Below are 25,235 nucleotides of genomic sequence, written 5' to 3' on the forward strand. Positions count from 1 at the left end.
TGAGTGTTTCACAGCCTTCATTCCCCAGATTAGAAGCACAGGTATTTTATGGTTTTAGTAAATATTACAAGGGTGGTGTTAGCTTTTAAGTTACCAGCTATTTTAAACCAAACCTAACCCGGATAACATTGTTACAAAATAAGAATTCCCCCCCAAATTACTTTAAAAGCTTTTTAAGCTGAGAAGTTGCTGCTTTTTTTTTCTCCAAGCATCCTCCTGCACCGCACTGCCACTATGATCTGTGTGCTGTACAACTGCACAAAATGGCACATGTGATTCATGCTAGAAGCCTTTATATTTTGGTTTTATTATTTTATTATTAACATCCCTGGATTTATCAGTATTCTCTAAATTTTATTTATTAAGAACCCTGATGTATTTTTGTATCTCGTGGCTTTTTTAGCCAGAGACTGTCGTACAGACTAGACTAGAGCACTGCCAGCTCAAGACTTCATTTAATATCCATGGCTTGCATGTCTTAAATGGTGTCTGTTTGTTTGGAAATTTAGGAATGACTGCTAGCTGACTATTTCTAATAGTTTATTTTATATCTGTTCAATTGGCTTCTTCTGTAAAAGATCCCTTGAAGTCCTCCTTGCCCCAGTGTCTGTATATTAGGCATTGTCTGTACAGGATTAGGCATTTCCACCGTAAACAATTTCTCTTGGTTCAAACTTAATTTAATTTTTAGGAGTGACATGAAGCTGGAAATATTTGATTATCCATCAGTATTTTTTAAGCAATTCATAATTCCTGACAAATAAAATGAACTGGTGTTGTGGAATGTATTTTGCATCTAACACCATGTGCTTCCTTCAGGTCTCAGTTGTAACAAACTAGGAGTAACAGCAGGAATTTTTGGAGAAGCAGCATTCCTGAGTAGTTCTTGTTGGAGAAAATATTTTCTTTCCACTCAGTCCTTTGTATTTCCTTTAACATTTAATTACCCTGTGCCTCTCAGTGATGCTGAACAAGAATGGAGATGTCTCTTTAACCTCTTGGAATATATTATTATGTAGGTGGAGGCCCAGATAATAAGTGAAAGGTAGTTTTTATTTAAATAAAAATCATGCCATGTTTCAAGAGCTGCAAAAGGTAAGTCAGGGGACTAATTTTACAGAGTAAAAAATAACAACTGGGCTTTTTTTTAGTCTTTAAAATAGAATGAATGCTAACTGAATCTGGTAACGTTCCAGATTTCAGTGGGGTTATACAGGTTTGCAGCTTTTTGGTGTATTTCTGATGGAAATACTTACTGCCTTCCCCCAAAGCAGGTGCAGTGAACAGCCAGAGCAGGCCCCAGAGCCACAGCAGCGGGGAGTTCAGCCTGCTCCACGAGCACGAGGCCTGGTCCAGCAGCAGCAGCAGCCCCATCCAGTACCTGAAGGGACACACCAGGTCCAGCCCTGTGCTCCAGCACAGGACGCCCGAGACGCCGGAGAGTCGTGGCAAGCAGACCAAAACAGGCTCCCCTGGCAGTGAAGTTGTCACCCTGCAGCAGTTCCTGGAAGAAAGCAACAAGAGTAACGCCAGTGAGGTCAGTGTAAGAGTATTTAACTACGCAGTGCCCCATCTGTGGGCTCAGAATTAATGCGAGGCACAGTGAGTAGAATGCCTTAAAGATTTCTTGGAGCTGTCGGTCACACCTGCATTGAGAGGTCACGGGCACGGTCTCCTGATGCACTGTCCAGTTCCACCAGCAGGAAATCTGTGGAATTTTGCAGCTGTTCCCTGCAGCTTGACCCTCTGTGGTCCCTGGGAAGGTAGGAAGGTCGACCTGTACTGACAGAGCTGTCCAGTGCGTGGGATGCCAGGGCTCGGAGTGGGTTCACTCTTCTTCTTCCAGTCCAGCAGCGGCTGCTGTCACATCTGTCCTGTATCAACCACAAGGAAGATGTTTGACTTCATTCCCTGAGGAGACCCTTGTCTGCTTCAGTTTCATCTTCTTAACAGTACTGGGAAACAAAAGGTGACCTTGGAGCTTACTGAAATCTGAGAGGAGTAACATGAAGGGAATGTTTCAGTAAATCAGTGACAGTTTCTAGGAAGTCCCAAATCACCTAATCTCTGCTGGATTTCCAGGTTCTGCATCCCTCATTCTTGAGCGGATCTGCCCAAGCTCCTGTAGAGTATCCCGCTGTCTGATAAAGCCAGCCAGTCGCTGTGACTGGGGCCTCTCAGGAGTGAGGATCCTGGGTTGTCTGGGGCAGGTGACACAGATCTGGAGAAGATTCTGCATTTTTTGGTTAGATACCAAATGAGAATGGCTCTCACCCATGGTCTCCCTGAGAAGGATTTTTGGAGTTTAAGCACTAGACAATACTCTTCTGGCAATATGAAATAAAACCCACCTAAGTCATCAAGCCAGGTCTGCTGCTGTTCACAAATCCCAGAATCCCTTTCATAGCCTCACAGACCTATTCTGGGTGGAAGGGTATTCAAGCTTTCCAGTCTTCTGCCAGAGCATTTCCCTAATGCCTTTAGCTTAATTCTTCCCCAGTTGTCTCTGGTACCATTTTGAAAACAACTACAGTCTTTCTCCACTGAGTCTGAATATTATTCACCTAAACTCTTTTTTGGTAAACTGTACAGAAGACTAAGTATGCATCATAAATGTTTAATACTGCTTTTAGAGATGAGAAGTTTTGAAAAAAACCAAATCTTTGTAGAATTGTTCATTTATGTCCACAAAAATTGTTTAAGAAAAGATAAAAATTGCAATTTAGAAACATCTGTTTTCTGTTTTTACAGATGAAATCTGCGAGCGAAGAGAACCTTTTAGATGAAGTGATGAGAAGTTTGTCCGAGTCTGCAGAGCTGGCGGGGAGGGAGAAGCTCCGAAAGCAGCCAGCAGCTGGCTGTGGGATCGTGAGATCCCTGAGTGTCAGAAACACAGTTGATTTCTCAGATGGACGATCCCTTAAACCAGAACAGCTGGTAAGGCCCAGCCTCCGGAAGACTGAAGATCTCTACTTCAGTAGCTCTCCAATCAAATTCACCCCCGGCGCCCAGGGGAAGGCCCGGTCCGTGAAAGAAAAGATCCAAGCAACTGTGACCCAGCGACAATCCAGGGACTGCAACCCCTATGCCACCTTACCTCGTGCCAGCAGCGTGATTTCCACGGCAGAAGGAACCACCCGAAGGACAAGCATCCATGATTTTTTGTCTAAGGACAGTAGGCCGCCCGTGTCCGTGGATGCAGCCCCGGCCCCGGCTGACAGGAGTGCTCCGCCCTCCTCCAGTGAGTACTCGGCACTGCGGGTGTCCTCTCCTTGTGTTCACTGTGTGCCTGCCAGGGGGGAGTGTGGCCCGCAGGGCGAGGCAGCCCCCACGCTCGCTCCACGTAATTTAGGAGGTAACTCTGAGCTTCCCAAACCTTCCAGGATGGAGAGGCCAGGTTGTCGTGAGAGGACTTTGCCCAGCGCGGCTGTGTTCTGGGATAAAGGCAGCGGATCTGGGAACGGCAGTGCAGGGTCCTTCACTGCACCCCAGCCCTTCTTATCCCTCAACACCGAGTTAGTCAGCAATATCAGTGGATTGCCCCTGAGATCCACCTCCAAAGCAGCTGACCAGGCAAACGTGTCGGCCTTTAGGTCAGTGCTGAGGAGCCAGGAACAGCCTTGTGCTGCTCCGAAGGCTCAGGGTGACCTGCCGGCCGCTCTGACCAGGGACCCTGTCCCTGCCCCCGGCCCCGGCGAGGCCCAGTCCCCACTGCTGGTCTCAGAAGATAACCAGACCCTGTGGTATGAGTATGGCTGTGTATGAGAGAAAGTTGTATTATTAAATATTTATGTCTAACATGCCATAAAGGTGTTCTCCATGTCCACTGGATGACAGAGAAAACTTCCCTCCAATGAAGGAATCATTCCTGGTTTACCTGCGGGGTGGTTGTTCCCTGCGGATGGCGGCTGTGAACTGTGGCATGTTTGAATGTGGAATTGTAACCCCACCAAAGTCTGCATGAAACATTAATTGCACTGTGTATATTTTGCATGCCTTTATAATACAAGCTCTATTTTTATTTGTCACGCATTGCAAATATTTTGGTGTTTTCCTGTTGGTTACTGCTGCATGTTAAACCAAGCGCATGCCCGGAACAGCGCAGGGAACAGCATTCCTGGGACAAGGACAGCACTGGCAGTGGAGCTCGAGTTCTCAGGGCTATCAATAATACACTGATTATCTACCTGGAGGGAAAAAAACCTGGTTTTTCCCCCTCTTCTTTCGAAAATGAGGTACTAATGGAAAGAAGCATTTGGAGATACCTCAGTGTCTTCTTACCCTTTTCATTTATGCTGTCATGGCATAAATGCCCAAGGAACAAGTGCCCAGTAATCCAAATAATTCAGTGCCTCTAGTTTGCACAGTAAATATTAATTACTGTCCTTACTGAGTAATAAACACACAGACCATTCATAATCCTAAAAAGAAATGATAATTCTTACAAAGAGGTGATAAATAGTCGCATGATACACAGCACTTGTCATGAAAAAATGACCTTTTCCACCTTTTCCCTTTGGTCTACTTTGTCTTTCCAGTCGTGGGTACAACTGTGGTGAAGTGTTTGGTTTTATCAGGGGTCAAATAACAGGCTTCTTGTGATGTATAAGAATAAAAAACTGTCTTGAGTATGGTGGAAATTCATTTTTTCTTGTCAATGGAAGTACCACTGATGTAATAGAAAACAAATGGTGTAACAAAATAGCAGAAAATGTTAAATTAATGCAGTTAAATAAAAGAAAAAATAACAAAGTTGCTTGCAAGGTTATGAGAGGATATGAATCCTTCAGCATATAACTCCTTAAATTCCAGAGGAGCAGCTAAAGAGAAGTGTTGAAAAGTAATTAGTTAATGTGCCACTGTTTCTGCACGTCCTTGAAACTTTGCAATGGTAAATTTAAACAGAGTTTAAAATTGTATCAGATTTAAGTTGTAATTACACTAGGCTTTCGACATGAGCACTTCTTTGCAAGAGGACATTGGTTATGCCAGTTGTGGGAGCTAAAATACATTATAAAAAATATGAATGACAGTATAGCTAGAGGAAAAATAATTAAAATTGCAAATACATATTGAAAACAACACGTGTCACATTCTGTTTTGTACAATTGCATTTATTCTCCCAGCAGTTTTGTGGCAGTCACAGAACCACTGTGTGGGGCTGACCTTTTAATTCCTTAGCGCTTAATTAGGGAGGGGCAGTGAATCCATAGCTCCCCGAGGAAGAGCAGCAGATATCCCGTGTGGGAGTCTGGAAGGGCTCTGTTTTATATGGGGTGGGAAGCCCTGCATGTCAGGAACAAGGGGAGGATATTGAATGTCTGTGGAGAATAAAATGACTGTTTGAGGATGTGACACAGTCCTTCCCCAGCTCTGTACCACTCATTGGTTTTGGGCTGATAAATCTCTCGCTTCTCCCAGTACTGGGCACAGTGAGTTACTGCAGTGTTCCCTCTGGAACTATCTCAGCAGCAAAAGAATGAGAAATCTGAGCTATATAATCTTAATTTCACACACATTTGCTCTCACAGAGCAAGACCAGTGTTCTGGTCTTGGGTCATGCATTTGACTTCACTCCAGTTCATCCATAGTTGTGTTGGGATTAGGATGGGGGTGAAGAGCAGCGGTATCCCAAGCAATGTATGCACAAGGCATTTTGCAAGTTATTTAGAGAATTGCAGTCCTAGCTCTGAGAGCCCTTAATACAAACTCATCCTGTGCTCTCAGAGTCTGGCTTTTCTTCCCTGTGCCCTGCAGAAACACTGGTCTGAACAAGGTGTGTAGCTGCTTTAGATCAACTCTGACTGCAGAGGTTTTGAGTGTGGTGTTGCCTCCCCATCTTGTTCAGGTTCTTAGACAGTCACACCTACAAAAATTTCCAGTATGGTCCTCAGCTTCCCTCTTAAACCCCAAGGGCTTTGGAATTGACAAGCATGAGTGTCTTGGAGCACTAGTGTCTCCAGTCTGCTGGAGTTGGAGACTAACCTTGTCCAGCTCATGCCACTCTGCACTGCTTTATAAACTTGCAAGGAATTGCATTTCAGTTCTGAGGAGAATAGCTTGTTTTGCTCCACTGAGTTTGGCAGCAGGAGAAGTGTTCTGCAAGAGAGTGTTTAATGGCTTTGAATAATGTCTTATCAACATTTGTTTGTTACATAGGAAAAAAAGAAAATGTTGTCATGGACAGAAGGACCTTTTTTTTTTCTTCTCTTTTTGGTCTTCAACAAGAAGTTTGTGGATGTCTGTCTATGTTCAAGTAGCGGAAGGTTCCGTGGAATTCTTTCTACTCCCAATCCCTGCTGCTCCTCAGCCACATGTGCATGGCAGTCTGTGAAACACATGGAGCCCTTGCTCATTCCTTGGTTCCTGCTGCCTTGGGCAGTGCTAAGTTAGGACTTTGCATGATACTGATAAACACTAAATATGTGGCTGCTGCCCAGAAAGGTTTTGTTGTTCAGGCTCAGCCATTTGCTCACAGTTGAGCTTTGCCTGGCTCAGGGTTTGCTTGATGCCTTACTTTCAGTGACTGGTGAATTCAGATGCTGCATTTTGCATGTTCAAGCTGTTGCATGCAAAGACAATTTTGTGGTTTGTGGAGCTGAATGTGAACATTTCTGTCGGTGTGCAGCAGCTCAAAATACAATGAAGTTCTCTGCTAGGGTCAGTCAGCTGTGATTGCACCTCATTATTGCTTTTTATTTCCATTCATGCAGAAATGTAGTGTTGGTGTAGCTAAAGGGGACATGTATCTGCCTGTGGCTTTAGGAATAACACCTGGCTGTTGTAAATGCTGGGATGAACATTAGTGAATGTAGCTGAGCAGGCACTTGCAGTGAGTTTCTTCTGTCCCTCTCCTCTGTCCTTTCCTCCTAAAAACGACCAGAAAGTGTTTATGTATTCCTTTTGTTCTCCTAATGAGTAGAATGTGTTTTAATGCATGAGGGTTTTTTTTTCATGTCCTGATAAACACAATTAATAACTTGAAATGCTTTTCTCTGCAGATGTGGAAGCTATCCCAGAAAGCAGAAATTCAAAAAGCAGGTCTAGGGAGCAACAAAGCTCCTAATTCTATTACCCACTACCTGAGCTGTGGGCCAAGTGGTGAGTTTCCTGCCCAACCTGTAAATGAGATGAATTTCATTTACAACAAACTAACAGCATTCCATCTCAGCCCCAGAGCACATTGCATTAACCAGATGTAAATCCTGCTTGCTTACCTGGCTTCTCTCGCGCTCACTTGTTAGGCTGGGGCCAGTGGCTCTCCAGAGCTTCTTCCAGAGGCAGGGAACCTCATCCCGTCAGCCTTTTGCCTGTAAAAATGACATTTATTTTTATTTTTCCAATCTCCTGAAGAAGAAAGTTCAAAGAAATCCCACTAAGAAATAATACCGTAGTCAGTTTTTAGACAGGGACAGGTAAATGTGAAAGAACAATTGAACAAAACCCAGAGTATTCAGTACCCCATGAAATCTGTCTTTTTTATAAAGCTTGTTTTTGGTGTTCTGTCCTCTTCTCGACTTCCCTGAGCCCCTTTGGTGCATGCTGTTAGTGCTGTTAGTGACTGAACTCTGTGTGTTGTGCCTCTACGCTTGAAGCTTTTTCTTACACTCTTTTCTCTTTCTGCCTTTTGACTGAACACAGAGAGAAAAGTGTCCTTCAGTATCTCAGTGTGAAGCCTTTATATCTGAAGTAACAAGACAGCGACTGTAGGAATCATTAATAAAAATTAAGGGAATTTTTTACATTCTTCGTGACTAGAGCAGGCAAGAAATAAAAACCTACCTACCTTCCTTCCTTCCTTGAATCAAGGAGCTCTACTGGAGTCTACTGCCGAAAATGTGTAGATGGTCTTAGGAATTATTGCACATTGCACTGTTAAGATCTACTGAATAAAGGACAGTTCTCATCTCCCTAAGGACCAAGGATTTTAATGTCTCAAGAATTACTCCAGGGAAAAAAAAAAAAAAACAAAACAAAACTTCTTTCATCTTCTGTTTTTGAAATTAGCCACTGATTTGCTTAAGCTTCTGCTAATAATTAGCCAAAAACCCCCCAAACTAGCAGTTTCTATTTACGTCTGTAAATCTAAAGGAAATGCTGTAGAATTTTTGTTGAAATGGACTGTATATACAGATACAAAAACCTCACAGCTACTGGCACTTCACTGCCTTATTTGGTTAGCATAATCTGCATGAAATTGCTCTTAAGAAAGTTTATGCTGATTTTTGTTGCATACTGCAAGAGAAAAATTTGTTTACATCCATGGAAAAGCTTGGTAACTAACAGAAGTGGGAGTCATGGGATAATGGTATTATAGAGACAATGTTTGTCCTTCGTGTTTTTCACATTCCCGAGTTACTCTGCATATGTATGTTCAGATGTTTCTGACAGGAAATTGTCAGGTATGGTTTTTCTATAACTTTTATTTTAATATAAGGCTGTTTTCCACAAATGCCATTTCCAGGATAATACTGTCTTACAATGTTTGTGTATTGATTAATTTTTTTTTTTTTTTTACTGTTTGTCTTTTGACATGAGCTGATTGTGGTTTAGGAGGTTTCTTGATGGCAAAAAGAAATGTAAATAATATCATATGCATTTTACAATCAGTTCCCTCTAAGGTTGTCTTTTACTAGATACATTTTGTTCATTATTGATTTATATTAAAGTCAACAAACATTATTGGTACATTTGGTGGTCGCATATATTTGTCTGGAAAGATTTGCAGCGAGCTCAGAGGAAGGTGTCAGGAACTGAGACCCAAAACGAGTTGTTCTGTTTTATTAAAGCCACTAAGCACATTCCTGTTCCTCATGTAAAGGCTTGAGTTCCCTGTGTCACCTCCGAGTGTCCAACAGGCAGGTGTATAATGTCACCTGGAGCTTCTGAGGAAGGTGAGCCTTACTGCTGAAGGCAGTTCAACAGATTCAAAAGCTTGAAATCTTCTCTAAAAGGGGAAAAAAGAGGCATACACCATAAGCTTTAGAAGGGGACATTTTCTGTTTGTTTTCTTTAAAATTAGTTTCTTCTGAATTTTTTTTTGTGATAAAATAGGCTAAAAGATCTACACTAAGGGCATAGCGGGTATGACGGACAATTCAAACGCCATAAAGATCAGGAAAATCTCTCTTAACTCTGAATGACAGCGTGTTCGAGCTCATTTTGGAGCCTGTGCCTGGGTTCTCCTCACTCTCTGCTGACAGAGGACTGATGCAGCTCAAACCCCCCAACCAGAACCGTTTGTCACATTACTGTTACAGAAAAATGCATGGCTTGAACCAAGATACTGAAACTGCAGTGCCAAATGCTGCCAGGATCCAGGCTGGGTGGCTGTGTCTGGGGACACTGTCACGACTCTGGCACGCACTCCCATGTGTGGAGCACTGCTGAGCACGTGTAAGTGCCCTCAGCACACCTGGATGTGTCCTTTCCCTCACACAGGGATCCCCTCCCTTCCACTGACCAGCTCAGCTCTTCTCAAGCTGTCCTCTTTGCTTTGCAGAGAAGTTCCATGGCACTCGAGCAGTCAGGTGGCTCTCTGTGCTCTGCCAATTCCCCTTTTCTTCTTCCTTTCTTAACCTTCCCAGTCTGTGCCCTTAAAGGGAAGTAACAAACCAAATTTAACCTGGGAGCAGCTTCTCAGTTCCTGCTACTCCCGGTGCCAGGGATGCACATGGCAGCTTTGTACCCCAGGAATCCCAAACCCAGCACTGCCAGTTCCAGGTTACAAAGGAGGTTCTCATGCCATACAATGTGTATGTTCTGTTTACTTTTCTGATAGTCTCTGAGCATTAAGTAACATTCCCAACACCTATTCTTATTTCTAAATTTTGTCCAGGACATGATGCAGCCTAAGAAAGGGAGCTCATGTGTGATTTTTAGGGGTAGCTGATGATGTATATGTAAATAATGCTTTGATATTAATAAAACTGCCTTAAAGGAATGTACCAAGGTGTGAAACAGAACTTAAAAAGCTCTTATTTAAAACTGTAATTTCCTTTACATATTGATTTTTTAATGTTTGCCATTGTATACATTTATTAATGATGTTATTAAAATGCCAAACCAAATAATTTTTATTCTTATTTTGTGTGTGTATATTTATACACACTTTTTTCTGGAAACTGATGTTACTGGAAGGTATTGGTGTCGTGGTGATGTGTGCAGTGAGTATTTCTTCTGGAAGGAAACTGATAAAACTGTAGCAGAATTTTTCTGGACCATGTGTAGTTTGTTCTGTGTGATTTGTATAGAGCTGGGTAGCTTTTAACTGTACGCTATTTTGATACTATTATTTAAAAAAAAAGAAAGAGAGACTGATTTCATAAGTAAATAGAAAAAGAAATCATTCTAGATTTGCCAGATGTAGTATTTGAAGCCTGGTAGTTATTTTTGCTGAGATGAGTCTCAGGATCCCTTCTGAGGATGAAGTCACACTTTAGGCAGTGCAGATTCCAGGTTTCTGCACATCCTTCAGACAATTTGTCACATTTAAAACATTGCAGATTTTAAAACCTTGGCAAGTCAAATCTAATACTCTTTTTGAATTGATAAGGAATTTTGGGGTACCACAAAAAAAAAAAATAAGGGAGAGGGAGAGTGAATGGCAGGGAGGAAGCAAGATAAATATTACTTTTAAAGACACATCCCAATGTATCAATGTGGAGCTAATTTAGTGGTGCATTTGTCAATCCAGAGCTCATTCCTCAACCCAGTATTCCTAAATACCACGTTCCCTTCAGTCTAGACATCTCTCTAGTACTCTTCCTACAGCTGCAGCATTTTTTGGTCACTTCTTTCTTTCCCACTGGACATGACTCGCAGGCTAGATGGGGTTGGTTTGTGTCTGTCAGAGGTGGAGAACTGAAACTGCTGGATGGTGAAGCGTTCTGTCACTAAGCTCTGAGAACAGGTGCCAGATCATTCTAGATGAAGGAAACTGTGGTAAGGCTGTGAGTGCAGGAACTTGCCTTACTGTAGATGATGACTTTTCCTACTCAGTTAATAGTAAGTGTTCATTCACCCAAGATCACAAATCCTTTTACTTGTTTTTAATTCATGCTCCTGTAGTTTTGGTTTCAGTTCATCCCAGCCTGTGCTGATGCTCTTGCCCTGGAGGCATTGTTTGTACTGACATTTTCCTTGGGCTGCATCCAAAAGCCTTTACCCCCATCACCTTCAGATCCATCCCTCACTCACTGCTCCCCTGGCTTTGGGTTTTGGGGGGTGCTCATTGCCATGGGATGTTTACTGGACTTGAGGGAGATTCTGCTGCTTCTGTCTTCAGCACACCATGATTGAAAAATGACAATCAAATGCATTTCCTGTAGTGTAGGCGAGTTGGGTTTTTTTTTTTAACATAGAAAATAAAAAGAAAGCAATGTGTAGTAGGGCACAAATGGGTGCAGGGATGGTCACTCTCTCCTGGGGGTATTGACAGGTATTCTACAACTTGGAATTTTTTCTTTCCTAGTGATGTCAAGTTTAAACCTTCAAGGCCAGTCCCATGCCTGGGAAATTCTAGTTTTATCCATTTACTGATAAAGACTATAATAGTATTTAAATAATGCCTTTTCTACTTACTGGCTACTTAGTGGTAGATTGCAAAATGTCTTTTTAAGAACACTGTTAACCTCCTAATAACTGAAAGGCAATATTTTTTCTCACCAGATTATACAATACAAACTTAAATAACTGAAACAAATTAAAAAGGACTAAGCCATTTTCTTCAAGTTTTATTTGTAATGAGATTTTTCACCAGTTTTGCTCTACAAAATAGATGAGTAGTAGTAGAAAAATGAACTTCGTCTACTTAATGTCTTCATCGAACTGTACGATGATGGGATCGTGGCCTGTTGATCTCACAAACTTCAGGAAGTCATCGGGGCTTAAGCCCATGGTTGCAGAATTTGTCATTGGATGAAAATACACCTTTTCGTGGCCCCCTTGGAGCAAGGCAGCGTCCAGCACCAGCCTCACATCTCCCTGATCACAGAAGAGGGCGAGCGGCGTGGCACAGCCCTGACCCACTTTGAGCTTTTCCAGCATGGCGTTCTCGTCAGCAAATCTTAGGTTTCCACTTCCAACACCCAGCTTTTTACCAAGTTCGTTCAAATTGACCTGCCTGTTGTGCAGGACGGTCACCAGCCAGAACCCTTTCTTCTTTTTGTCTTTAAGAAACAGGTTTTTACTGTGACCTCCTTTCATGTGTTGGACGTGGGGCATCATTTCTTCAACAGTGAACACCTGGAAAACAGCACCAGTGCGGTGTCAGACTCTGTATCCCATTAGACTCCCGGTCGTGTGCTGGCAGGTATCATTTGTTAAGTATTTAGAAAATGCTGAATGTTCTACTCGGCCTAAAAGCTGTATCCTTTTATGAAGGAATTTTAACAGAACACGAATAAAATGTGACGAACTGCTCCCCCCACTTTCAGAATCATTTCTGTCTCGTGTGTGCAGCACTGTCTCACTTTAAGGACAGCGCTGGGAGCGCTCCCGTTTGCGACTCCACACACTTGGAATGAACGACGTGGCTTGTAACTGAGAGCGAGTAGAAGTTTGGAAAACGCGTTTCATGCCGCCGACTTCAGGGAAAAGAAGTGGCTGAGCCGCTCCTCAGACTACCGGGGAAAGGGGGTGGTTCTGGAGGCAGAGTCAAAGCGACCAAAAAATGTCCCCAGACATTCTGCCAGGCCCTGCGAGAACTTCCACACTGATACTTCGGCTAAAACCGCGGGCGCGGGACCTCCTCCCGCCCTGATCCCGCCGTGCCCCGCTGGCAGGGCAGGGGTTTATTCCCGGGATTCCAGGAGGCTGCCGTACCTGGGGGTGTTCGGCGGTGACGGTGGCGATGCCCAGGTCCAGCAGCCGCCGCTCCAGCGCCTGCCGCAGCTCGGCCGCCATCGCGGCCCGCCCCGCGCCGCGCCGGGCCCGCCCGGGGCAGCGTCGCGCCGCAAAGGACGGGCGAGCCCGCTGAACTTGCTCTCGCTTTCGCCGAGGAACAGCCCCCTGCGGTTCTGCCGCGGATACAGTGTCTCCGTCCCACCTGCGCCCCCGCTCCCGCACGGTTCAGTACCTTCGTGTTCCTTAAAGCCATTTCCTTCCCAAATAGCGACATTAATACATTGCTTCGACACACATTCCGTGGGAGCTGTATTTTGTTCAAATGTTGCTTTCAAGCAGATATTTGTCTCCGTTTAACCTATTAATTTTTTAAATACACGTTCTTACTCTAATTTCAGGTTCTGGTGTGCTCCTTACCAACAATTTTGCTGAAAACGCTGCTAGATAAGAAAGTTGCAAAAAATATCAAAGCTAAAAAGAAAATCAAAATGCATGATACACCCTATAAACAAAAACTGCATCATTTGTATTTTTTTAAATCAGCCAATAATAATCAGGAATTGCAACCAAGGGACAAAGCCAAACAGTAATGGCCACACAGTTGGAAAATATTTCTACAACCCAAACCATCGCCCCGACCTATGACATCAATAATTATTTGTTTCCAGTTTACCCTTCAGAAAAACGGGCAATCTGTAATAATCTTTAAATTAAAACAGTATGACTCTGCGGTTAAGAGACATGTGGATAAAATACGATCCCATGCTCATTCCCAGAGCCTTACAGCAACGCGCAGGAAGACTTCCAGGCAGCATCCAGTGGAAAATCAACGCAAAAAGCAGATTTGCAGCAAACTCTGATGACTGTTTCGCACGCTAAATCGGTCTTTGCATTAAAACGTGTTCCAGGTCAGTGCCAAGCAGTCCCAGGATGAGTTGCCCTCGTAGTGGCCCTGTGCCAGCCCTTCCTTCCCTGCATGTCTTCTGTGCTAGAACACTGACTGCTTTTAATGTGCTTTGCATAGCTTTTTTTTCCTACTGTGATCTGTTTTTCAGATTATTTTACCCGTGGAGAAACACTCAAGGGCCCTGTGCATTTTAAGGTGTCAGTACCCCACCTTTGAAATGCAGAATGCTTTTTTTTTCAACACTCAGCATCATAAATGAGCAAATGCTTGAAGGAAAGATAGCGAGGGCAGCAAAACACGTAGTTGTGGCTCTTGCAAACATGGAAAACGACGTGTGTGAACCACCACAGGTCCCACATTATGGGCAAAGAGCGTGAAATACACAGCTCGGATATATGTAAGGGAAATTATAGACTTTACTCGTCGCACACAATTTGCAGTGTCTGGACAGGGATCGCCACAGCATCAGCACTGTCCCGGGCAGAGCCCTGGGATCATCTCTGGCTTTTACAGCCAGCATTCGCTAGGTAACGTGACGGATTTTTCATTTGTAGAGCTTCATCTTGGATTTTTGCTTTCTCTACTCCATTAAGTGGCACTGTTTTAGAGACGCCAAATTAAAGAGGCTTTAAAAACCAGACGCGCTAAGGCTTTAGATTGCATATGGGTGGGGAGGGCTTTGCAGAGAGGAAGCTGCTGTCTCCTGGCGGGAAGGGGTAAAACAGATTTAAGTGCGTACATAGACAAATAGATGTTTTTAAAAATAAGTTCCAAACCCCTGGAATGGCATAAGCCCAGAAAACCCGTGTCCCGTGACGGGTCCGCGTCCCCCTCCCCTGAGCGCACTTCCCGCCTCCCGTGAGGCGAGGCCCCGCCCGGCCCGGCCCGGCCAGCCCCGGCCTCGCAGCTGCGCCTGCGCGGTTCGCTCGCAGCCCCTCGCGGCGCGTGCGCGGAGAGCGGCGCGCCGGGCGTGAGGCGCGGAGGGGTCGCGGAGCCCTCTCCCCTCCTCTCTTCCCTCTTTTCCAGCCTCATTCCTTCCTTCGCTCCTCGGGCTGTCAAGGCTGGCACTCGGGGGCTCGGAGAAAGGCGCTGTCCCCGCGGGGAGGGCGGGCTGCAGCTGACAGGTATCAATCAGACAGAACGATGGGCAGGAGAGCAGCAGGAGCGGGAGTGTCGCTCCTCCGCCCCGGGACCGGGGAGGGTTTTCCGCAGTCAGAGCCTGGCCTGGCCTTCGCTGCCGTGAGCTGGATCAGTGCCGCCTTGACCTTGTGGTGTTTGTGTGCAGCGTCTTGTGGCAGCTGCGCGGCTCCCTCGGTTTTGCCGATTCAGCCCCTTTAAGGTTCTCTTTAGGGTTAAAAACCCCACCAAAATAGCTGGGTTTGGTTGGTTACTTTGTCATGTGCTCGCTTCCTGCAGGTGTCCGGGTGCAAGGGGGCTTTTAAAGGGCTCGCAGCCATTCCGGGAGGAACCGAGAGCGTTCCCTGCCTTTGGAGCTGCAGGGAGAGCGACACAAGGACACCTGTGAGTGGGGACATGGAAGGAACGGAGTCCATCCCTGAGCAGGACAGAACCACAGAATGGTTTGGGTCGGAAGGGAACTTAAAAACCATCCTGCTCCACCCCCTGCCGTGGGCAGGGACACCTTCCACTATCCCAGGGTGTGGCAAGCACATTTCTCTCTCAGGATTTTTATAAAGGTGCACAGAGAGAAGTGAAAGAGAAAACAATTTCTATTTCTGCTCCTTGTTTTTCTCTTGTGGAATGTGTTTGGAGAATTGTTTGCCTAGAGCGAATGCCTGGTTGGATCACGGTGGAGTGTTTGGGCCTGATGGCCAATGGGATCCACCCGTGTCTGGGCTCTGGAGAACAGGGTCACGAGTTTGGAGGGAGTTTGATACGATAGCTAGGGAGAGTAGCATGTAGTTTTTAGTATCCTCTTTTATATAGTATATTAATGTATCATAGCATAATTGTAGTAAGGAAATCATTCATCCTTCTGAAATAAGTCAGACATCATCATTCTTCCCATTGGGTTCGCCGACATCTACAACACCAGGGAGCCCCGTCCAGAGTGGCCTTGGACACTTCCAGGGGTGTGGCGGCCACAGCTTCCCTGGGGAAGAATGGGTAGTGCAGAATAGGCAGCTCTGAGCAAAAGGAGAAGGGATAATTGGCAAAACAACTCAAACCAAAGTTAAGGTGGTTAGAACAAGATGTGGGATGATCTGACAGAAGCCTAATTGCTGAGCCAGGGCTTAGCCTCACAGGAGGTCTCTGACCACACATGAGCGCTGGTGTCACTGCCGTGCTGTGGTCTTTCAGTGGTGCTTTTGTCTTGAAATGCTCAGGTAGAGGGCATTTTGCAGGTGTGTTTTGCTGGCTTGGAGAGGTGGTTGGCACTTGGGTAATTCTGTCAGTATAGCATGAGGAGTGCAAATGTGGGGTTTTTGTAGGAGATGTCAAAGAACCTGCAGTGGGGGAATTAATGGTTTATATCAGAGATCTGTGGAGAAAGATGAAAGATCTGTAAGCTCTTAGTAGATCCGTGTGTCTGCAGTGGAGTAGTGGAGAAAGGTGAAGCGCAGAAGGAAATGGAAAAACTGGAACAGTTCCTAAACGGTTTCATTTTGTCAGCATTAAAAAGCCTGTTTGGAAACATAACATTTGTGCCTTGTATTTCTGTACATTTTGTCCTGAGAAGGAGGATCTTTGAGCCTCGAGGCTGATCTCAGTGTGTGCTTTGTGTTCACAGTGGGGAAATGAACCAAGGGTTGCTGCTGAGGTTTGAAAATCTGGTGCAGCTCCGTGGTGCCTGCTGGCAGCTGCATACCCTGTCCTCCAGGAAAGTTTGTGGAGCACGATGGAAGCCTGTGGAGTTGTCTGCACATCCCGTGGGGTCCCTCCTTCTGCATCCACATCTTTGGCCAAAACCCAGATTAATCAGTGGTGCCTTATCACAGTGCAGACATCTAGCCACAAAGGAGGTAATTAAGGACATCCAGTAATCCCTGGGTTTGTGTGGGAAGTACAAGAGCTCACTTTGAACATTTTAATTAAAAAAAGAAAAAACGTGCTTTATTCTTGAGTATAGAGAAGTTGTTATCAATCTATAAGACAAAATGTACTTAATGTATTAATTTTTTTGCTATTCCCTCTCAAATACTGACTTGGACCAGTAGTATCATGAATTTTTGCTGACACTGGAGAAAATTACTACAAACAAAAATGGAAATGGTTTTATTGGTTTTTGTCCTTGTTCTGAAAAATTAAAAATGCAAAAAGATTAAGGGTAGTGTGCTATATACATTTGAAATGTTCATTATAATGTGTTAACTTATTCATGAATTGTAATTAATTGGTATTATATAAAGAAGATGTGTTTACCTCATATGGCTTGAGACCATTGTCTTTTTAATATTGTTTTTATTATTTCTTAGTTTATATTCCTGTGTATGTGTCTAATTCCATGTAGGAGACAAAAAAGAAGAAAAAGAAGATTCTCCTGACGAGAGGTGAAGTGGAGATAAGGCAGAAGATGACTGTGGAGGAACTGGCACAAGCTATGGGCAAAGACATAGGTGGGAGCCTGCTTTGGGATCTGAAACAGCAACATTTGTCGCAACCCTTCCATCAGTGGGAAAGGAAAAGATGTCTTCAGTGGCCTTAGTTAGTGATTGTGGACCCATCCCAAAGGAAATCTTGGGAGACACAGTGCAGACTAAAGAGAAAAGAAGCTGGGCCATCCAAATGACCAGGCCAGACATTTAAGTGTGAAGAAGCCATGTCTGTCTGCCCTGTCCAGCAGAAAAGCCTCAGATCCATGCAGGCTGCTCCTTGTGGCTGTGGTTCCCAGGGGCTGTTATTCCAGAGGAAAACACTGCACCCTGCTCTGTCAGAGCTGGATCCCCATGAGTTAAGAACTCGTGACTAAAGAGCTTCAGCCCAAAATCCAGAGTAGGAATAGGAGTCTTGGGTTCAGGAGCAATTTGTGTTTCATTAGAACAGTCTTTTGATTAACTGGGAGTGGCAAGACTTCTCTGCAATTGCTCCTTGTAACAATTTTTGACTACTGTAATGTGTTCTGTGTCTCTGCAACCAAAGAAAGGAGCATATGATCAGATTTATCAAATTTCCTTCCTCTTTAAATCACTCCTTTGCTGTTTGCTTTACATGAGTTTCAGTTGTTTTCTCTTTTGGAGTTAGTGGAAAAGTAAGCTATGAGTGGAAAATAAGATTCTAGCAGCTAACAGAGGAGTTATTTTTAGTAAATCTGCAAAAAGTTCTTCTCTGCAAGTGTGTAGATTAATGGCAACTTCTAGATAAATCTAACTGAAGGAAAACTGCTTGGTGAATAATACTTATTAGACAAAGAAAGTAATGAAAAAGTCTGATGAAGTGGGTTGGGTTTTTTTGTCCCATGTGTTTTTGTGGATGTAATTGTTAGATGTGTTTATGTTTGCTGCAGATCATATTTATGAAGTGCTGCTGTACACAGACATTAACCTTGATTCAGTAGAACCAGATTCCATTTTACATGAAGACCACATCAAGATGATTGTGCAGAAATCAGGAATGAAGTATAAATCAGCAAAACTGAAAGAGGAAAAGGAAAGGAAAAACACAGATGCTGTGAAGAGGCAAGTTGTGAACTGTTCTTTTTGGCTCTTTTTATTCTATTCCTTTCTGCAGGTGTTTGGGGAGGAGACAGCCTCGACCGTGTGGCATCGAGTGCTGTGGTGGGCATAGCCCAGTGAATTTTTTTTTTGGCATTTACAGCCCCTATTTTTACTCCAATTACAGACCTCCTGCAGACCCAGCAGTACTGACCCCACGGCCCCCAGTCGTCACCATCCTGGGACATGTGGATCATGGAAAAACAACCTTACTGGACAGCCTGCGGAAAACCCAAGTGGCATCGATGGAAGCAGGAGGCATCACACAACACATTGGAGCTTTTATTGGTATGATCCAAGCCACGTGCTCAGGTGTAACACAATTTCCTCTCCATCTCACACAGCAGGCTGACTTGCTGCCACTTCATTGGGGAAAAAAAGTTGCCTCATAAATGGTGAGAAAAGAAACCATAATATAAAATATGTGTTGCTGATACCTGTCATAACTATGTACATAGAACTTTGGAATGAATTGTCTGCACAAGCTGGTATTAGACTATTTTGAGTTATGGAGATCCCAGGACACTTTCTCATTCCTGCGGATTTAACAGCACCTTTGACCTTCATGCCAGCAATTACCTGACTGCCTAAAACATGTCATTAATATTAAAATGCCCTCAAAGGAGTGATGCTTGATCTACAACACGTCAAATAAAGCTGTGTGAAATGCTGATGTTAAGCTGTACCATTTGCTCACAGTGCACATGCCTTCTGGGGAAAAGATAACCTTCCTTGACACTCCTGGCCACGCAGCCTTTTCAGCCATGCGGGCGAGAGGCACCAACGTCACCGACATTGTCATTCTGGTGGTGGCAGCAGAGGATGGAGTGATGCAGCAAACCATAGAGTCCATCCAGCACACCAAAAATGCAGGAGGTACAGAGTGGGGGGGCTTTGGGAACCATGCTTTTACCTCTCAAAAAAGCCTCCTCGGACTGAAATCCACAGAACTTGGGAACTGTTCTAGTCCCATTCATCATCCCCTGCGATGCTTGAAAATGCACTGAATGTTGCAGTGATACAAAAAGATCCTAAAATACGAATATTTAGCAAGACAGGGGTTTATTGTCTGGGGTTTTTTTACCTTCTCTACATGGGTAACTCCTCCAGCTTCCTCCTGGTAGCTCAGATCTCAGTGGCTGCTCAGGGAAGAGGCACCAAGTGAGATGATCTGTTCTGAGTGGCCATAACTAGCTCTAACCTTTTCTAGCAGCTGTGGTGGTAGCAGCAGGTTTTGGTCAGGTTGGTGCTGAGTTTGTGTGTTGTATTTTTAGTTCCTCTTATCCTGGCCATTAATAAATGTGACAAACCTGAAGCTGATCCTGAAAGAGTAAAGAAGGAATTGCTGGCTCACGATGTGGTCTGTGAAGAGTTTGGAGGTGATGTTCAGGCTGTAAATATTTCTGCACTCAAGGTAAGATTATAGTAGAAAAAATGATGGTATTCATGGCTGTCTAATATATGCAGAGAAATGCATTTTTATTTGGCAGTTGGAAAATAAAGTGCTTCTCTTCCTGGTATTTGATATCTTGCCATGAGCTCAGTGCTACTGGCTCTTGCCAGAATTACTTGAAACACAGTAAAATGTATTATGAGGCTCAGACTTCCAGCAAGCAATAATATCTCATTTTTCTACTGTTAATTCAGTCCAGCAGTTTTGTGTCTGATGTCCAGAAGTCTTGCCTGGATGTTGAATGTCATCACATTTCAATGGGGGAATTTGGCACTAAGTGTTGAACTTCTGATCTCACTTTGCTTGGGCACTTCCTTTATTCTGTGTGGTTTTGTGTGGTTTTATGCAGGGGGAAAACCTGATGGCTTTGGCAGAGGCCACCGTTGCTCTGGCAGAGATGTTGGAACTGAAGGCAGATGCCACGGGGCTGGTGGAGGGGACGATCATTGAGTCTCAGAAAGACAAAGGGAAAGGGTGAGTCAAGTGCCACCTCTGCAGCTTCAGTGAAGCACTTTGTAACAACACAGACACACTGGGCAGGGGACTTGTGCCTCAGGAAGTAAAGCCAGAACACTTCCTTTGCAGTGTTCCTAGCCAAAGCCTTGAAATATTACTCTGCACCACAAGAGGTTATAAACTGACGGGGCAAAATTCATCATATCCCTGAAATGAAAATCCTGCAACAGGAAATAGTTGAAAATGGTAAAACTTAAGTGTTTTTTTAAATGTCTTTTAAAAAGTAGGAATGATGAAGTTAACAGTCAGTACATACAAAATTTGTGACCAGTTTTGTGTAACGTGACATTCTACCCTTACAGATCTTAGTCCATTTGCAGGTTCTGTGAACAAGGGTGTGTTCTGCCCTCTTTAAAAATTAACTGAATTCCACAAGGTTGTTAGGATTTGTTGTTTGGGGTTGGAGATTTTTTGGTGGGGTTTCACTTAATGTGTGAAATCATCCTGTTGCTGGGTTCACAAATGTCAGACTTCGGATTGATCTGCAGAAATGAAGAGTAAAGTACAGATTTTGGGGCTTTTTAACTCACTGAAACATTTGGTGAGTGCTCTAGTAAGTCATCACAGGAATATTCTGCCTGTGATGGATCACAGATCCATTCTCATCGATGGATCACAGATCCATCACAGTGTTGGTTGTGTTGTGCCTACACTGGCCGTGAAGACAGGGAGAAACCTCACTTGAATGTTGTCTGTTATTTTTCTCCTCTGCTCTTCACTAGTCCACTCACCACAGCCATCATCCAGAGAGGAACTCTGAGGAAAGGCTGTGTTCTGGTTGCAGGGAAGACCTGGGCAAAAGTGCGTTTCCTGTTCGATGAGAATGGCAAAGCTGTGGATGCAGCCTCACCAGGCATCCCCGTGGAAATCATGGGCTGGAAGGAATGCCCTTCAGCAGGAGATGAAATCCTTGAAGTAGAGTCTGAGGTACAGAAAGAACTCTTCAGTGAAAAGCTCACACTGCTGCAAGGATGGGAAGGAGCTGAGTAATAAAATAAGTGAGAGCTTTTAGTCACCTGGATAATCCCATGAAAGGTTGAGCATGGGGATTAAGGGACCTGAGCTAGATGCTCTGGAAGAGGAATGAGGGTTTGTATTTTGCCTCTTTCTTTCCCACCTTTCCCCTGCTGGACTGTCCTCATCTCCACTGGAAAAATCCAGTACTTGAGGAGGTCAGTGTTTTAATTTGAGAAAGACATAACTCTTGTCTGACCAAAAGACAGTGCATAAAATACAGCTTGACATAGGTGTTGTGAGAGCTGGAAAAAAACCACATGAAAGAATGAACAATAATTCTCTTCTGCAATGCAGAGATACTGTAAAAATAGGCCTTGAGTCATGTGGTAGCTCAGGGAGGAAGAGCTCTTGTCTCATTCACTGCCATCTGTGCAGCAAAACCTGTAGTTAAAAGGGGAGGAAAATGAGTGAGCCTGTAGAGAGGACGCCAGAGGATGAAATTGCAATGTTCTGATGCAGTGCTTTAAAGGTAATGTTTCTGTCTTCCTGCCCAGCAAAGGGCACAGGAAGTCGTGGCTTGGAGGACCTATGTTGAACAACAGGAGAAGATGAAGAAGGATCTGGAAGTTATTGAAGCAAAGCAAAAGGAGCACAGGTTGGAATATGAGAAGAAGCAGCAGAAGCTGGCCCACCTGACCTGGAGACAGAGGAAGGCAGTGCTGTACAAGGCCAATAAGCATCTGATGTTCTCAAGGCCTAAGGAGAGAACAGAGATGGATGAAAATACGCTCTCATTAATAGTTAAAGGTGCTGTCCCTGTCTGTGTGCTGCTCCTTTGGTTCTGTGCTTCTCAAATGCTCAGTCTGAAACAGAGCTCTAAACTAAACACAGTTTCTGTTACCAAAAGTTTGATCAGTTTAAAACTGGTTATTGAACTTCTCTCAGGGGCATATTGAACTTTTCTGATGCAGGGGCATCAGAAAACATGCACTGGTCGGGAAGATGCACTGCCAGCAGGGCCAGAGCAACAGGAAAACTTAACATGCTCAGTGCACTTACTTAGGAACTCCTGAGGAAAACCCATACACATAAACCGCTATATAAATATATATATATATACGTATATAAAACCCTATATATGTGAAAAAAAAACCCAAACAAAAAAACCACACAAAAACCAAAACAAAAAACCACAAAAAAACCCAACAAAAAACAAAACAAAACCAAAAAAAACCCCAAACTATAAGCGTTTGGAAGCAGCAAAATAGAGAAGAATAACAATTCTGTACTAAAGTGGGACAGGAGGAACTTGGTTTAACCTCATTTAGTGATACTCAAGCAGTGACTGTAGTTGAAGACCTGCAAACTTGACCAGACAGTGATGGCAGATGTAGAGCCTCTGGCCCTTCTGTATTTATCCAGTTTATTTTTGGAATTAACAGACTTTCTGGATGGGTTTTAACATATTACTCAAAATATAGTAAGAGTGACAGATGTCAGAAGACTTTCTGTTGCACAGTGTGGAGTTGACATTAGTTGTATTTCTGTGTCTTTGACTTACACAAAGCCAGCAGTACTTCCATTTATCTGTGCAGGTGATGTGGATGGATCTGTTGAAGCTATTCTGAACATTCTGGACAGCTATGATTGTGAGGATGAATGCAAACTAGATATTCTCTACTTTGGAATGGGAGATATCAGTGAAAACGATATCAGCCTTGCTGAAGCGTTTAATGGTGGGTGTTTCAAAATAATTTTACAGGTTTGAACTTACTGACTTACTGAAATGCATAGGCCTCAGTCAGGTTTTGTTTTCTCAATAATAATTAGCAGCATCAATAAGGTAAATTTTTGTGAATCTTGAACATGTTTCCTTGAACATCAGACTGGTGCAGAGAAGGAGGCTCCAAGTTGCACAGAAATGGAAGGACTCTGGAAAAGCTCTTGCCAGAAATTCAGTTGTTAAGGTTGAGCTCTGGCTCTTCACTCAGGCTGCTTTATGATGCTCACACAGGGCAAAGCTAGAAAAGCAGGTTAGAAAATAATTTTCTCTTTGCTCAGGGAGGCAACTGGATCTAGGACTGAGTCAGTTGCTGTTCATACCCCATAATTCTCACTTGCTGCAGGGAGTGAGGTCACTGCACCTGCCATAGCCCACAGGTGGGCAAGAATCATTTAGAATGATTCTTTATTTGGAAAACCGAGTTGGTTTTCCAGCCCAAAAAGAGAGATCTGTGTCCTTTGCATGAGCTGTGTGTGTTATTTTATGCTTTGATACCTCCAGCTCTGCCATCAGGGACCTTCTGTGGGCTATTTTGGGTCATTTATTTTGATAGGTTTGTAGCAGTCCATGAGCCATAGTGGGAGAGGCAAATGGTCCCCCCTTAAAAGAGAAGCAGGAATAAAATGTACCCTGTGCTGCAGAATTTCAGTTCAACTGTTCAAAGACTCATTCCTTGTAGTCATCACTTGACAGTTGTTTCATTTATCAGGTGTAATATTTGGATTCAGTGTGAAAGCCAGTGAAAGTATCAAAAAGCTGGCTGATAAAAAGGGAATAAAAATTAAACTTCACAACATTATCTACAAACTTATAGAAGACTTGAAGGATGAGCTGAACAGCAGGCTGCCCCCAACTGTGGTGGAGACTACAATAGGTGAGTTTTCATTGATACATTTTTGCCTCAAAATGTGGCAAATCCCATACTCTTCTGTAACTGCTTTTTTATCTTAAAGTAGAAGAATGCAGCCTGCTTCTACCTCATGCCAGTTTATTATTCCTGTGGACTTCAACTTTACTTTTTTATTTTAGGGGAAGCTTCTGTTCTTGACACCTTCTCTGTCACAGTAGGAAAAAACAAAATTCCAGTGGCTGGATGCAGAGTGCACAAGGGGCTGCTGGACAGAAAAATGAAGTTTAAGCTAATCCGTAACAGAGATGTTATTTGGAAAGGTGAGTGGAATTGCCACAAAACGTGGATTTGCGCTTAGTATTTTTAGATATTACTAGTTCCCTGGGAAGTCAATGCAAAGGATCCTAGAGAAATCCTGAATTCTGTCCAGGATGGAGAGGAAAGCCACCAAATGCTGGTGTTTTGTTCCCAGACCTTTTTTCCAACCACCCACTCTGGTAGGCAAGTAGGAGCATCACAGGATCTACCTGCCAGAAGGAGCTGGTGTCTGACTTCCGTTAACCACAAGCACCCCCGTCCCTACATTTTCCTGCTTTCCTTGTGGAGGCACAAAGTGAAACATTAATCCTGCAGGAAGGGCAAACCAATCCTCTGCTCCACTACTGGTGGCCTCTCTCATGTATTTTCTCTGTGTAGGATGTTTATCATCACTGAAGCACCATAAAGATGATGTCCAGGTAATAAAAACGGGAATGGATTGTGGATTGAGTTTGGACAAAAATCTGGAGTTCAGTATTGGAGATGAAATCATCTGTTACGAAGAAAAAGAAGTTCAACAGACAACTTCCTGGGACCCAGGCTTTTAAAGACATTTGAACATGTGAACACTAAAGGACATATATTATGATCCTGTATGGCCTTTAACTCTTAACATTAAATGAACTTCCAGAGATGCACTGGAGCTGTTCATCAGAGCACTTCAGATACATTTCATATCAAAAATGTTCTGCTTTTCTATCATGTCAAGCAACCAGCTGCCCTCACTGGAACATGGGATAAACCACTTGAGTAACTCCAGAGTAACTCCAAGCACTTCAAGTGTGTAAAACCAGCATGGTAAAGTATTTCTGATGACAAGCTCTTGGTTCCAAATCAGCTGAGCCATCTCCTCCCTCCCCTCGCAGTGCTGCTGTGCAGCATTCCAGTGTGTTGGCTGCATTTTGTCACCAGACTCCTGGTCACCCTTCTCC

At 43.8% G+C, this 25,235-nt stretch overlaps 3 protein-coding genes across 27 annotated transcripts in view; 2 read left to right on the forward strand and 1 right to left on the reverse strand.

Moving 5' to 3' along the window:
• The window catches only part of CCDC88A (coiled-coil domain containing 88A), a 64,484-nt gene extending 54,411 nt beyond the window's left edge, over nucleotides 1–10,073 (forward strand). For 15 of the 25 annotated variants that reach the window (XM_068186181.1, XM_068186182.1, XM_068186185.1 and 12 more), the window contains 2 exons: nucleotides 1,272–1,537; nucleotides 2,752–10,073. In XM_068186181.1, coding sequence (XP_068042282.1) covers nucleotides 1,272–1,537; nucleotides 2,752–3,765 — 1,280 coding nt within the window. In that variant the 3' untranslated portion in view covers nucleotides 3,766–10,073. The remainder of the gene's footprint in view (nucleotides 1–1,271; nucleotides 1,538–2,751) is intronic. The other 10 variants (XM_068186186.1, XM_068186189.1, XM_068186193.1 and 7 more) reach the window with 3 other exon arrangements.
• A 1,459-nt stretch (nucleotides 10,074–11,532) lies between these two features.
• On the reverse strand, nucleotides 11,533–12,936 carry LOC137471698 (prolyl-tRNA synthetase associated domain-containing protein 1-like). Its single transcript, XM_068186232.1, has 2 exons — nucleotides 12,826–12,936; nucleotides 11,533–12,246 (listed from the first exon to the last, which is right to left on the reverse strand). Exons 1-2 carry the CDS (start codon nucleotides 12,904–12,906, stop codon nucleotides 11,809–11,811), a joined length of 519 nt encoding a protein of 172 aa, XP_068042333.1. The 5' UTR covers nucleotides 12,907–12,936; the 3' UTR covers nucleotides 11,533–11,808.
• A 1,774-nt stretch (nucleotides 12,937–14,710) lies between these two features.
• Nucleotides 14,711–24,941, forward strand: MTIF2 (mitochondrial translational initiation factor 2). The gene is made up of 14 exons (XM_068186180.1): nucleotides 14,711–14,877; nucleotides 16,506–16,737; nucleotides 17,226–17,331; nucleotides 18,219–18,390; nucleotides 18,554–18,714; nucleotides 19,126–19,302; nucleotides 19,701–19,840; nucleotides 20,229–20,353; nucleotides 21,118–21,322; nucleotides 21,907–22,159; nucleotides 22,948–23,088; nucleotides 23,845–24,009; nucleotides 24,165–24,305; nucleotides 24,682–24,941. Exons 2-14 carry the CDS (start codon nucleotides 16,513–16,515, stop codon nucleotides 24,849–24,851), a joined length of 2,181 nt encoding a protein of 726 aa, XP_068042281.1. The 5' UTR covers nucleotides 14,711–14,877; nucleotides 16,506–16,512; the 3' UTR covers nucleotides 24,852–24,941.
• The last annotated feature ends 294 nt before the right edge of the window (nucleotides 24,942–25,235 follow it).

The sequence above is a fragment of the Anomalospiza imberbis genome, chromosome 3 (assembly GCF_031753505.1).
Source record: "Anomalospiza imberbis isolate Cuckoo-Finch-1a 21T00152 chromosome 3, ASM3175350v1, whole genome shotgun sequence".
Lineage (NCBI taxonomy): Eukaryota > Metazoa > Chordata > Aves > Passeriformes > Viduidae > Anomalospiza > Anomalospiza imberbis.

Excerpts from the sequence above, each read along its gene's own strand:
- MTIF2 (XM_068186180.1), top strand. The coding sequence starts at position 16,513 with ATGAACCAAGGGTTGCTGCTGAGGTTTGAAAATCTGGTGCAGCTCCGT. Across the intron at positions 21,323-21,906 it reads TCCTTGAAGTAGAGTCTGAG|CAAAGGGCACAGGAAGTCGT; the intron begins GTACAGAAAGAA and ends CTTCCTGCCCAG. Across the intron at positions 24,010-24,164 it reads TGTGGTGGAGACTACAATAG|GGGAAGCTTCTGTTCTTGAC; the intron begins GTGAGTTTTCAT and ends TTTTTATTTTAG.
- LOC137471698 (XM_068186232.1), bottom strand. The coding sequence starts at position 12,906 with ATGGCGGCCGAGCTGCGGCAGGCGCTGGAGCGGCGGCTGCTGGACCTG. Across the intron at positions 12,247-12,825 it reads TCACCGCCGAACACCCCCAG|GTGTTCACTGTTGAAGAAAT; the intron begins GTACGGCAGCCT and ends GCTGTTTTCCAG.